Source organism: Ictalurus punctatus, chromosome 19 (assembly GCF_001660625.3).
Source record: "Ictalurus punctatus breed USDA103 chromosome 19, Coco_2.0, whole genome shotgun sequence".
In the NCBI taxonomy this organism is placed as follows: Eukaryota; Metazoa; Chordata; class Actinopteri; order Siluriformes; family Ictaluridae; genus Ictalurus; species Ictalurus punctatus.
Window position 1 is genome coordinate 5,501,805 of NC_030434.2, and position 14,525 is coordinate 5,516,329.

At 36.2% G+C, this 14,525-nt stretch overlaps 1 protein-coding gene and 1 long non-coding RNA gene across 7 annotated transcripts in view; one reads left to right on the forward strand and one right to left on the reverse strand.

The window, feature by feature from the left end:
* Positions 1-5,299, forward strand: part of LOC108279542 (NACHT, LRR and PYD domains-containing protein 3) — a 44,633-nt gene extending 39,334 nt beyond the window's left edge. For 3 of the 5 annotated variants that reach the window (XM_053688236.1, XM_053688238.1, XM_053688240.1), the window contains 4 exons: positions 1,337-1,510; positions 2,029-2,202; positions 2,485-2,658; positions 3,548-5,297. In XM_053688236.1, the coding sequence (XP_053544211.1) occupies positions 1,337-1,510; positions 2,029-2,202; position 2,485 (349 nt within the window). In that variant the 3' untranslated portion in view covers positions 2,486-2,658; positions 3,548-5,297. Of the gene's footprint in view, positions 1-1,336; positions 1,511-2,028; positions 2,203-2,484; positions 2,659-3,547 lie in introns of all 5 variants that reach the window. The other 2 variants (XM_053688239.1, XM_053688237.1) reach the window with 2 other exon arrangements.
* LOC128635398 (uncharacterized) overlaps positions 1-14,035 on the reverse strand; it is a 99,568-nt gene extending 85,533 nt beyond the window's left edge. The window contains exons 1-4 of one of the 2 annotated variants that reach the window (XR_008398371.1): positions 13,922-14,035; positions 9,171-9,365; positions 7,958-8,150; positions 6,073-6,856 (exon numbers count right to left, since the gene is read on the reverse strand). This is a non-coding gene — a long non-coding RNA (uncharacterized LOC128635398). Of the gene's footprint in view, positions 1-6,072; positions 6,857-7,957; positions 8,151-9,170; positions 9,366-13,921 lie in introns of those variants that run through there. The other variant, XR_008398372.1, reaches the window with a different exon arrangement.
* Between the last annotated feature and the right edge of the window lie 490 nt (positions 14,036-14,525).

Genomic DNA, 14,525 nt, shown 5'->3' on the forward strand with positions numbered 1-14,525 from the left:
ATGATTGTCAACTTAACAATTTGTGTTCATAATTATGGTAATTAAGTAAATAACACTTATATTCCTTTTAAATAATGTGGAAAGAAAGTGTGTTTGTGTGTGTGTCATATTTTTGGTTGGATGTGTAAGGAAATTCATTATTAATCATTTGCTTATTTTTTCACCAGTCTTATGTAGGTGTGTGTGTGTGTGTTTGTGTGTGTGTGTGTGTGTGTGTGTGTGTGTGTGTGTGTGTGTCTGTGTGTCATAATTTTGTTTGGAAGTGTGTGTGCTTTTATAGACAGACACAGAGACACATTCATGCATATAACCCTGTGTGTGTGTGTGTGTGTGTGTGTGTGTGGAATACATTGGAACGGGGTTTTACGGGGTTGACCTTTGACCTAGGCCTGACTCTTAGAGTGCTCGACTCGGAGTGTGTGTGTTTGTGTGTGTCTGTGTGTGTTTGTGTGTGTTTGTGTGTGTTTGTGTGTGTCTGTGTGTGTGTGTGTGTGTGTGTGTGTGTGTGTGTGTGTGTGTGTGTGTGTGTGTGTGTCATATTTTTGTTGGGATGTGTGTGTGTGGAATACACATGACCATACTATGTATGAAACATGCGTGTGTGTGTGTATCTGGAATTCATGGGAACCGGATTTACATAACTATTATTTTTTGATGCCAACATAAATATGCAAACATAAATATATTTATGATGATGACCCCTTTGAACTGTCAGGGTCATTAAATTTTATGATCTTGACCTTTGACCTAGACCTGTCAAAAATAAGGTTACAATATATACAAACTATTGCTCTCTCTTGCGTATGTGAGAAGCTGCAGCACAAAACGTGACTTGATGTGACTGAAATGTGTCTAAAATTACTGTGAAATTTACTAAAACATTGTAACTAATCACACAAACTGCACCTGGGACACAAACTAAATGCACTGTGTGTGAACTGCAGAGTTTAGAAGCAGCCGTGAAATTATCTAAAAAATAGGAGTTTTCCCTTGTGCAGCGAGTGTGCTGGAAATTCCTGCATGTTTCTATTGTACTGCTCCATCCTAAACCCTATAGGAAAATCCTGCACAGTTTGTCAATGTGTGCTGCAGGATTTCATCATTCCAGGATTGCAGCAAACATCCTGCAGAAAAATGAAAATCCTGCAGGAGTCCTGTAGAGCTTTTTAAGGGAGCCACTGAACAGTGATACTGTTTTGGTCAGTGATAATTATATCTTGTGATTGGTCAAGAGAGAGCAGAATGTCCAAAATGAAAGACGCATCATCATCATCATAGCAAGTAAACCATGATAAAAGTCGGTTGATGAAGAATGCGCCATTGTGTCTCTGTACAGGTTGGAGTGTTGTGGTGTCTCAGGTGAAGGCTGTGCTGCTCTGACTTCAGCTCTGAGATCAAACCCCTCACACCTGAGAGACCTGTATCTGTCCTATAATAATGTAGGAGACTCAGGAGTGAAGAGTCTCTCTGCTGTACTGGAGAATCCTCACTGTAAACTGGAGAAACTGAAGTAAGATCATCTCTCTGACAGTCACATGACCTGCTCCTCAGTAAGACACATTCTCTAATAGTGAGACTGAAGCAGAAGTTTTAGGTTCATCATCAATGTCCTGAGGAGGAAGATTATTTATTTTTATTTAACAATAAATTATCAGTGAGTAATCTGGTTTTGAAAAGACATGAGTGTTAATCCTCTTCAGAATGAATGTTTTATACTTTTATAATTTATCAATTGTATCTTTTAATTCATGACAGTGTTTGTTTTTCATGATGATTCAGACTTTTACTTCCTTCATTCTGTAATAATATAAATATATAGAGAGATATTAGATGAGAGAAACTTAATATAACACTCAGTATGATCATTTTAATTACACTGTTAATTATAATAAACAGGTGATATTAAATCCTCATGTCATTCTGAATAATAAAATAATTTTACAAACACATCATCTTTAAAGTAATTTTTTAAACCAAGATAAAAAAAAAATCTGTTGATGAAGAGTGTGTCATTGTGTCTCTCTACAGGTTGTATAGGTGTGGTGTCTCAGATGAAGGCTGTGCTGCTCTGAGTTCAGCTCTGAGATCAAACCCCTCACACCTGAGACAACTGAATCTGTCTTGTAATAATGTAGGAGACTCAGGAGTGAAGTGTCTCTCTGCTGTACTGGAGAATCCTCACTGTAAACTGGAGATACTGTGGTAAGATCATATTTTAAATCATTAATAATAAAACATGTTCTAATCTTCTGATTACGGACAGTCTGATCTTCTCAAGAAAGATCTGTTCATGTGAACGCTGATTAAAAAGAGATTTTGTTGAGATGTGTGAAGGGAAAAGTTACTAAAACATTTCTAAAGATCTAGTGTGTGTTACTCAGTCCACAATGAGAGAAACTGTCTACAACCAGAGGAAAGTCAGTGCTGTTGTTCCTCTGCCTGAGATCGAGAGAGTGAAGAGTGTGTCATTGTGTCTCTCTACAGATTGAGTGATTGTGGTGTATCAGATGAAGGCTGTGCTGCTCTGACTTCAGCTCTGAGATCAAACCCCTCACACCTGAGAGAACTGAATCTGTTTGATAATTATGTAGTAGACTCAGGAGTGGAGAGTCTCTCTGCTCTTAAGCATGATAAACATTACAAACTACAGACACTGTGGTGAGTCATGACCTTTTTATATAAATTGTGAAAAAATTAAAGACTGATTTATCCTCATTTGTACATTTCTCTTTAGTTCCAATAAATATCAGATTACCAGGTTAGGAAATAAAACCAGTTTTAAAAATGTCACTATATTCTATTTAATCTGATTTTTCTAACAATTGTCTTTAATGCTGTTTTGTGTTCAGTAAAGTGTGTTGATTTAAAATTCATGTGAAGGTAGAAGACAGGGAGTCAGACGGAGTCTACAAAATATCACAAACGAGTGCATGAGAGTGATTGTAAATGAACACCTGGTCTCCTTGTGACAGCCTGCTATCTCTGACTTCATACTGCTGCTTTTGTCTGAACAAGATGATCTCTGCTTTTCCCTGTTTCTGATAAGCAGCACACTTTCTTGTCAACTCTCATTAAAGCTCATTAAAATGATTATATTTTATGCCACAGATATTTGATTTAAGCAGCAACTTTACTCACTCTGACACTTCTTCCAGCACCCTACCTCCACACCGTGTCTTCTGTCTTTCCTGTAACATTCACCTCGGCTTATTCTTAAAGTCTGCACTTAAATATAAATGTAGAACAAGAGCTAAATGACACAGTAGTGTTCATTATTTAAAAAACTCCAAAGCCTGTGATTGGATAAGAGCAGTGATGTGATGGGTAAATATCTGCTCATTTTCCTGTTAGAACTTGTGGAAGTTCTCATTTGTTCTCGGTAAATGTTATAACACAGATGTTAGTAAGAATGAAGAAATGTAGAATGATTAATTATAAACATTAGATGATGATGTTTCTCTTGGAGCAGAGATGATTACATGTTGATCATGAAGTACCACAGTCCAGTTTGTGCTTATTAATTCACGTGTTTTTCTTTTATGTTCAGGTTTTGAAGAACATCTGTGTGTGTGATGAAGACTCCGGTGTTCCTGCATTTCACTGTTGGGGAATAGAGAACACATTTATAAACACATCACTCATTTAATTATAACACATTAAACAGACTCCGAGACGTGAGAAGTGTGTGTTCATCATGCAGAGTGAATCAGACTGCACACAATTCTACACTGAGTGTATAATGACCTCTGACCCCTTGATAAAATTCCCCAGAACTCAATCTCATAAAACACCTGAGGGATTATTAGGAACAGCAGGTGAAAATGCACATGAACACAAGCTGAACCCAGTCAGTGGAAGAGAGATCTAAAATGTACAGGAACAGTTTCAAGACATTGGTGGATTTCTCACCTGACAGGATTGGCATCTGAGGAGTTTAATGAGTATTTAACAGGAATTTTATAGCAAAATAATTTTTAACATAAATTACAACCAAATATATTGTTACACTGGGTGTTTTTGTAGAGAAAAGTAAAAATATAAATCACCCCAGCATGCTGAGTCAACATCATAACTCAACCTTGCTAAGATAAAACAGCCCAGACTGAGTCGGTCCACATTGTCCCCAGCGCTGGATTTCAGAATTGACCCAAAGTAGGTTCTGTGTAACTCAGCAATTTTAGAGTACACCTTTTTGAGGAGACTCAACTGGGAATGAGTGTATACGAGCACAAACACCTTCTTTCTGTTGTGTATCTTTTTATATTCTTCCCTCTCTCATCTTTTTCAGGTAGGTCAGTAGTGGAATGTTTTTTCATGTGTCATTGTGAGGCAGTTTTTGGAACTACTGACAGATTTGTGCTGCACTTTCACTTGGATGAACTGAAATATTCTTTCCCTGATGCAGTATTTTGTGTTTTATACATCCCCATGAATATGGATTGCATGTTCTCTTTCTAGTTAGTTAACATTACTCATTACTAGTCAGCTGGTGTCTTATTCACAGTTTGTTTCAGATCAGGGCTGGGACAGATTATCCAATGGGCATTATTGGCACGGGCGCAGGGGCCAATGGCCACTTGGGGCCCAAGCGAGGGGAAGAAATAATGCTTTTTTCTTTTTATTTTCCTTTTTTTACATTGCTGAAAATAGAGGGCAATGTCTGGTTGGGCCACATAAGATTAAAAAAGACGAACAGTACTTAACGTCTACAGTGGAGAAGGCTGTAGAGAGTGTGGTCCCTGAACGTAGCTTTTGACCCGAGTTGGAATCCGAACTTGCTCTTCTCCCGTTTCCCATCACATATCAGATCGGAAAGGCATTTATTTTCAATAAAAATTAATAAAATATATGAAAAGTGGAAATAATGTGCGTAATGACTGTTTAATAATAATGTGTTTATCAGTTAGGGGTAGGTGTAGGGACGGCTTTATTGTCCCAATAATTTGAATAAACATAGTCATTTACAATCTGTTATTACTGCATCCTGTACATCAGTACTGCTATTAATACATGCTATTTAGGTTATTCATGGGAAGGCTGAGGTCCTTAGGCTATAGAATACAGAGGAGCAGGTTAAAGGCATCAATGCACAGAGTAGATGTAGATGGTATTTTCACCAGGATGATACAGTTTGGATGTGTGATAAGGAGAAGCTACTGTGTAATGGCACCACTTTCTCTACTGAACATGGAAACTAACCACAAACACAACTTGTACATTTAAAATACCATCATGACCAAAATAATTCATTTGATCCTTTTCCATTTACATTGAAAAAGATTTACTTTACTTTAATTTACCTGAGTAAATTGTACATAATATTTTTCTTGTCTATTTAATTTAAATGTTTTTGGTTCAACTAAATAATAAGCAGTTTTAAATGCTTTAAAATTAAAGTCACTTATAAATAATTAAGCCTGTGTTTGTGAGGTCGTGGAGTTTGGTCATTTTAGCCGAGCTCTAATTCTGTCTAAACGAACACCTCAGGTGCTGCTGTGGAGCTCCTTATGATCCAATCAATTATTCAATCAATCATTTTTAATATTTCTTTCAACAGATGAAATGTTGTAGAACTGAACAGATTCATTGTGCACATTGAGGTGGTAAGAACTAAACTCATACCGTCTTAAGCTGGTTTTATGCTGGATGATGTTTGGCCGATATTACTGTCACAGACACAAACATACATCACAACAGATAATATTTGGTCATGAGTTGAGATCAGTGGCCTTAGAAAGTATAATGTGATGCTCACTGGTGACCCTTTAGTCACGACTCATGAATGTCTGTTTTATCCATGTATAGTTTAGGTAGGTAATAAGTACAGGTGCCCCGATACTAAATTTCTCAGCCGATACCGATAACTCAGTGTGATATCGGCCGGTACCGATAGCCTTTTATACCTTCTTTAAATGAATAATAATTAATTCCACAATTCCGAAGGAAATGCAAATAAAACTTTATTCTCTCCATTTCAACAAGTTGTTTCACAGTAACTGGTCTCATAAACAGAAAACACATTACTCTAATTAACATGAACACATGAAATAAATTCTGAAGATTAAAGTAAGATTATTAACTTATTGAATGTTATTAATTCATATTAACATTGACTGAATTCTAAAAAAAAAAAAACTTTCCGTTAGTCTCACATTCACTCACCACAAACAAAAGCATTTCTACTTCATCACTGATCATCAAACTGGTAATATATATTATAACCTTTTTTTAAATGATATTAAAAATGGGCCGATAGCCCATAGCAGGGAAAAATAGCCTTTTACATCGGTGCATCTTCAGTAATAAATTGAAACTTAATGCAGTGACCTTTTCAAATATAAATAACAGAGGCCTTTTTGCACTCACATTTAATTTAACACTGGTGATGTCATGAGTAAGAGAAAGGAACAGACTTAATGCAGTTTTTACTGGAAAGAAAAAAGACAAATAAGTTGAGAAGTAGTTCAGAAAGTACTTATTACTTTTTTTAAGGCATTCATGTCACTATTCGTCACATAAAGCTGAACAGCATTTTAAGAATTACAGCATTTAAAGTGTTGTGTTCATGTGCTGTTTTAAGGATACAGCACAGTGATTCACAGAAACACCCCAACTTCATTTTATTTTTACTTTTCGGTTAACCAGAGAAAACAGACACGTGAAATTGTAAGGAACAAAGTACATTTATTTTAATTGAACAATTCTAAAGGTGATGTGCTCTTTCCGTGTGTGTGTGTGTGTGTGTGTGTGTGTGTGTGTGTGTGTGTGTGTGTGTGTGTGTGTGTGTGTGTGTGTGTGTGTGTCTGGTTGTCAGCTGTAGCCGGGGTTATTCCGAAGGCAATTCTTCTCGTTGCTTCTAACCGAAAACAGCGAAATGAACACATTCAGTAGTGTTATGATTTGATGTGTCTAAAATGTTTCATAGCAATCTCTTTACAGGTGAGGGAGACAACATTCTGTTAAAACTGAAAGGCATTCACCCAAGTCTCTTTTGAACCTAATATTTTCATTTGTACCCGTTTATGTCATCATTATTGGTGTGAACTTTTACTCAAACGTTAAAGTGGTGAATTTGGATAGTTGTTACTCATTGTGCATATGTGTAAATGAAAACATCATACTGCTCGATCTCTACACATGAGCTCATAATGTAACTCATAAAGAACTTCGTTTGCATGGTGACTTTGTCACACACACATCTCAGGCACAGCTTAGAGATCATGTACTCACTGTATGAAAAATACCCTCTATTCTTGTTTTACTGTGACATGAAGTAATGTAAGTTATCTCATGACATATATTGATTGTTTTCATTAGGATCTTTGATATTATTGTGATATTGTCTGCAGCTTAAAGCGAAACTTTGTTAATTATGTGAGACTTTTGGCACTTGATTGCACGCGCATTTACACTTTTTTTCCATACACTTTTTTCAACCACACAACCTGTACAGAGACACAATGACACACTCTTCATCAACAGACTTTTATCATGGTTTAAGAATTATGTTAAAGATGATGTGTTTGTAAAATAATTTTATTATTCAGAATGATATGAGGATTTAATATCACCTGTTTATTATAATGAACAGTGTAATTAAAATGATCATACTGAGTGTTATATTAAGTTTCTCTCATCTAATATCTCTCTATATATTCATATTATTACAGACTGAAGGAAGTAAAAGTCTGAATCATCATGAAAAACAAACACTGTCATGAATTACAAGATACAATGGATACATTATAAAAGTATAAAACATTAATTCTGAAGAGGATTAACACTCATGTCTTTTCAAAACCAGATTACTCGCTGATAATTTATTGTTAAATAAAAATAAATAATCTTCGTCCTCAGGACATTGATGATGAACCTAAAACTTCTGCTTCAGTCTCACTATTAGAGAATGTGTCTTACTGAGGAGCAGGTCATGTGACTCTCAGAGAGATGATCTTACCTCAATATCTCCAGTTTACAGTGAGGATTCTCCAGTACAGCAGAGAGACTTCACTCCTGAGTCTCCTACATTATTAATGGACAGATTCAGTTGTCTCAGGTGTGAGGGGTTTGATCTCAGAGCTAAAGTCAGAGCAGCACAGCCTTCACCTGAGACACCACAGCCTTCACCTGAGACACCACAACACTCCAACCTGTAGAGAGACACAACGGCACACTCTTCATCAACAGATTTTTATCTTGGTGGCTCCCTTAAAAAAACTCTACAAGAATCCTGCAGGATTTTCATTTTTCTGCAGGATGTTTGCTGGAATCCTGGAATGATGAAATCCTGCAGGACACATTGACAAACTGTGCAGGATTTTCCTATAGGGTTCAGGATGGAACAGTACAATAGAAACATGCAGTAATTTCCAGCACACTCGCTGCACAAGAGAAAACTCCTGCAGGATTTTATAATTCCTGAAGGACTGCTGCTCACCTCCTGCAGAAATAAAATAAAGTTCACAAGTACTTAATCTATCCTGCAGGATGACTTCTTATTTCATTTAAATGAAAAAAATCTGCAGGTTATGTAGTCGAAAAAATAATTTTAAAAACAGTAGATCTGCTCTGAGCGGGAAAAACACGCTGCTTAAACACTCTTTTAGTAGATATTTAGGCCTGATCATTTTAGGATAATAAGATGTGATTTAGTCATGAACAATTCAGTGTTTAAACATATCAATTGTGTGAATGATTCAATGAGTCACAACACACAAAAAGACGCTCACTTTTCACACGTACTGGTGTAATGATGTAATTTACAGAAAGGGCCAGTAAATGAAGGTTATTCAAGAAAAGATTCGATTCACTGAGATGACGTCACTCTTTTTCACGAAATCCACGTTAAGAAGGTTAGGATGGATGCAAATGCAGATAAGAGTTATTTAGAGAGAGATAGGCAGACAAATCCTAATCACGAGACAATAGCGTGGTCAAAATAACAGGCAAAGGGTCAGGCGATTGGAAAACAGGCACAAACTAGGCAAGAATCATCAACAAGGAACAAGAAGCAAGACCAATGAACATGAAACAAAAAGAGGAAAGGGTCCAAAAAAAGTCTCTTATATAGTGTGGAGTGAGTGTGAGATTGGCAACAGGTGAATGTTTACTATTAGAGAATGTCTCTTACTGAGGAGCAGGTCATGTGACTCTCAGAGAGATGATCTTACCCCAGTGTCTCCACTTTACAGTGAGGATTCTCCAGTCCAGCACAGAGACTCTTCACTCCTGAGTCTCCTCGTTTATTCCCAGTCAGATCCAGTGTTTTCACAGTCAGATGCAGTTCTCTCAGATTGGAGGTTTCTGACCTGAGTGCTGAGACCAGAGCTGACCAACTTCTCACTCCAAGTGAATCACACCTGATACTGAAGGAAATAAAATACGTAATGAACTAACACCAGTGCAAATGATCAAACAAGTCCTCACAGCTCTCACTGAACCTTCTCATTTTCATAAATGCTAGAAGTACAAACACCAGTTAGACAATATGCTTAAAGGGACACTCCAGCCGACATCTAAATTTTAACCATCGACACATCTGTGTAAACATCACCAGGGACGTTTCTTTCTATACGCTAGGTACTAAATTAGGCAAATACACACAAAAAAAGAAGAAACACACCTGAAACCAGTTAAAGTCTTTGTTCTTTCAGTTGCTGCCCATAAAAAATGAGATTGAGTGAAGGTGCGTTCACACATACAGTGATTTTTTGCTGCTAGTCGCCAGTCGCTGTACTATGATGTCACCAGTAGGCGTTCCTACTACTGGTTGCCATAGCAACATATGTGGCGGAACTAGCATTCCACTTTTGACAACAAACCAGTTTCCTTGCCACTAAAATGAAACATTCTGTAGGGAGAGTGTTCGTATATAAAATCCACCAGTGTATATATGCATCATATCCTATAAGATGAAGAAGAAGCAAATAATAATAATAAAATAAAAATAATAAAATAATAATAATGAAATACTCTGCCGACAATTCACCCTCATTTGGCAGGTGCTTATTTCGTACCCTGAATTCGACCAAACAAACCAACGGACCATCCTATATAACAATACATGATGGGAACTATGTTACATAAAAAGCGTTTGTTTTGCTAATGGATCGCAGTCTGAATCTTTAACTTGTACCAGAGACGAGGTAAAATGCCTCAGCGAATTGTTTACTGAAAAGAGAGAAATGACTCAGTGAATGAGGATATTTTGATTTAGTGTTACACAGAGACCTCCATTCATACATGTTTGAGACAGAATATACAGAAGAAGAACTGCACCAGAGAGAAGAACAACAGGAGGCAGAGAGCAGCTGTAGATCTTTCACAATTACACTGAGACAAATAACTGAAGTTAGCAACAACACAAACAGCGACCATAATGTTAGCTAGCAATGTTACATGATTATTTACCTTTGCATTGATGACCTTACTAGCCATATTACTAGTAGTTACATTTGTAAATCAAGTAGGGTTAGCCTACTTGCTAACAGATATTAACAAGTTCTCCTATTTCAGTTCATTTACTTTTGTTCTGGCCACGGAGCTTCTCTGCTCTCTGTTTTTTACTAAATACAGACAGAATCTCTCTTTTCAGTGGGGGCGTGGTTGATCGTCGGATGCGGACAGAGAGGAGGCGGGGAAACTGTCAGTTAACGCGTGATGATTCTCACCTGTGCCTTGTTACCGGTAGGCTACTTAAGTGTGTTTCTCTGTAATTTTGTATTACAGCAATAAATATAGTTTTATATACCATGTGTCTGTGTAATTCCATTTCATGTATAACAGAAATTCTGTAGAAAAACGTGAAGAAAAAAATCTTCAAACTACAAAGATAAAATTAAAGATTCTAGATGTGAGAGTGATATTACTAATGTTTATGTAAATAAAAACACAAGATTTCCAAATAACCAACATAAAACCAGCATCACTGTGGTAATAATAAATCATAATATTAAGAACCTTTTTAATTATTTCAATATACTAAGTCATAACTTCAAGACTTCAGTGTTTTTTCCTCAAATGAAATCAGCTGACTTCCACATATTTAATACCTGCTCTTCAGACTTTATAAATTTTTTATGCATTTTTATTCTCTAATTTATCTGTTTGCATTAACTCCACCCTGTATCAACTTAAATTCAAAACATCACAAAGTAGATATTTGTCAAACTATTTTCAGTTTCTCTCGTTCTAACACTGTAACAGTAGAACAGTTATATTCAGCTTTACTTACGTTGCTTTTCTGGATGCTGGAATCACAGGCATCATCTTCAGAAGAACAGTTTCTGTTATCTTATCTGTACTGAAATATTTATTAAGGTCAAATTCTTCCAGATCCTGTGCTGTTTGAGAATGTAAAAAAGTTTGCAAAGTTTGAAAATTTTGCAAATGGAAATACTGACTCTCAAGAACCGATTCTGAACACCTGAAACGAGTCCTTAGTAATTCTAGATTTATTTACTGTACTAACCTAATTTGGTAACAAAAAAACCCACCTCTGGTCTTCACTGGCTGCTCACAAACAGCTTTGACCCACCCGAAAAACACTACAGTTGAGGTTGTGTCCTGAAAGAGTGAGGTTCATGTCTAGAAGATGTTTTCTGTGCTACAAAAGCAAAACCACTTTGCATGGACTCCCAAAGGATGATGATGTACAACGTCAGTGGTTAGAATTCATTTTAAAACGATACCAGCGACTTTCATTGTGTTCAGATCATTTCACTGATGACTGCTTCACAAATCTAGCTGAAGTCAACGTGGGATTTGCTAAATGATTATTTATTAAATATAGGGCCATATACACTTTATTTGGATCATCTTGTGCTTCTGCATCACAACCTGTAATTATAATTAATTATTTATGTATATATGTTCCAAATGTGTGGTTTTGTGTTGTATATGTGTACAGCCAGTGCACAGCTGTTAGCTGGGGAATAAAAGGTAATGCTGAAATTTAAATTATGAGCAAATTAAAGTGTTTTTTGACCTTGGATGCAGATAAGTCTATTGTATGAGACCTTAAAAACAAAATTAGGCAGGTTTAAACCTCATGCTCTTTAAACTCTTTTGATACTACAGTCCTGTAGGTGGCATTAATGCACCTTTCAGCTTGATATCACCTGCCTTTATCGAAAAAGGAAACGATTCATCATATGAATGGGTAAAGTGAGTTAGTAAAAAGAAAACAATTAGCATTGTAGGCTGGTTTATTACTGTATGTTACCGTGCTGCCAAACTGTAATGTATATTTAAAAGAAAACACGGCTGTTGGATAATTAACGTTTTTTATTTGTTTTGTCTCTCTCCAGAAACTGGTATTATTAATTAATGTATTAATGTAATGAGGTCACAGGTGTGTGTTTATAGAGTAATTTACAATGGCTTTGAACACAGCCCAGCCAATCAGAATCAAGGATCATAAGTATCTGTTTTAAAATAAAAGATAAATGTTATCTTGATTATGTGTGAAATTGTCAATAAATCCCCTCCTAATGTAAAACTCCTGCTGATGTAGTGGACGTGTGTGAGTTGGCTTAACTGCACCTCCTACACTCCAAGACCCTTCTTTCCAAGAAGACCGTAAACACTCTGCCATATGGGATTAACTCTCTCTCTTTCTGTATATTCTCTCTCTTTCTGTATATTCTCTCTTTTTCTGTATATATGAGAGTGTCAGATACACAGCACAGAATGAGTTCTCTGTCTCTCTCACACACAAACGCTATCCTCAGAACTTATCACTAACTCAGCATTATATAAAAACACATCCTTTGGAATCAGATTATATAACATGTAATATAATAGTGTTTATACAAATACTATGTTTAAAATATCAAGTATAATATAATTTGCAATTATACTATACTATAAATCACATCCTTGGGTTTATAAAATGGATTTTACACAATACATTGTTGTATTCACTTGAGAGAATTTTCCCCACCATAAAGAAACTGCTGTACATGATAAAACTCTCCCATCCACTCTGTACTAGTCACAAAACTAAAGATATTTCTTAAAACACTATTGTACATCCCAGCTGAGTCTCTGAATGTAGAAAAGGTGCTTTAAACAACTTTGAAACCATTTCATTTGAAGAGCACAGAAAATTACCTATTTATCCCCAGAGCTTCTAATTTCTACTTCAGGGGAACTGATACATAAAATATGACTAATAAATATAGCTCTGCCTCCATGAGCTCACAGGTGTGTTGTGATTGGCCAGAATTGAGTTCTATTAGAGCCTGGCTCCTTTACTGTCCCGGATATTTTCTCTGAATCGTTCAGTCTTAGGCTTTGTTTTTTCCCCATGTCACTGAATTTAAAACTGCTTTAGTTTTTGACAGCTTGAATTTGCAGAAAGCAAATATAACAGAGACTAAGCAACTGAGCGATAAGACTTCACAAAGACATATTTTGAAAATGGTCTCTTACTGTGGACTGAGTGTGTGAGATTGGATGCAGGTGTGCGTGATTATTGCGTGATTATTGCAGACCATGTTTGTAGGGAGCAGTGCAAGAAGTTTTCCCCAAGCATTACAAATTGAGGTTCAGGTTCTGCTGACTCTGATTTCACTCCACACAACACCTGTTTACAGCCTTTAAACACACCATGACTTCTGCTTCTAGACCGTTAAATGTGACCAAATATATTTTAAAAACACATGATGTTTGTTCCACACTGATAAAGTTATATTCCCCAAACATTCTGAATGTTTCATTCATGAGAAAATGAAGAAAGGAAGTTAAAAGGACTATATAGTACATACACCATAAAAACCTGTTTTACAGGTAAGGTTACACCTGAAGCTCACGCGCTGCAGATTTCCTACAGCTGACTTTAAACGAGTTTTATTTACAATATATCATCATTATTCTTATACAGTCGTTTATACAAAAAAAAAATCAATAAAGCACTCACCCTCAGTCAACAGTCCTTGTTGTGTGACATTAAAAACACCGTTTCTGCCTTAAAGATTTGTTTTAGCTTCACCAACCGCTCCACAAAATGTAGTCGAGTCTGAGGGAGAAATGCTTTGACTTCAGGAAGGAGGATTCATTACAGGTGATGAGTTGTTCGGGAATGAGTCGACTCTTTGAGTCGGCTCTTTTTGCTGAGAATTCATCAGTATTATGTTTTCATGATTCTCTAATGCATTTAATCACATACAGTACAACATACTATCAGTAATTTATCCTCTCTGTACTGCACTTACATAGGAAAGAGACTGCGGTAAAGTTAGTTTCACTTTCACATTTCTGTCTTCAGTAGCTTTAGTACCTCAAAAAGGATAAAATATCCATCCATTCATCCATTTTCTGTACTGCTTATCCTTACTGGGAACCTAGATGGGGTGCCAATCCATCGCAGGACACAATCACACCCATTCATACACTACGGACACTTTTTTTGGTTAGAACATGTTAATTATTGTTATTCACAACAAAACAATCAGCTTGTTTTGAAATTTTTAAAATCGTTTAAAATCCAGAGAATTGATTGTTTATTAATTTAAATTATTACT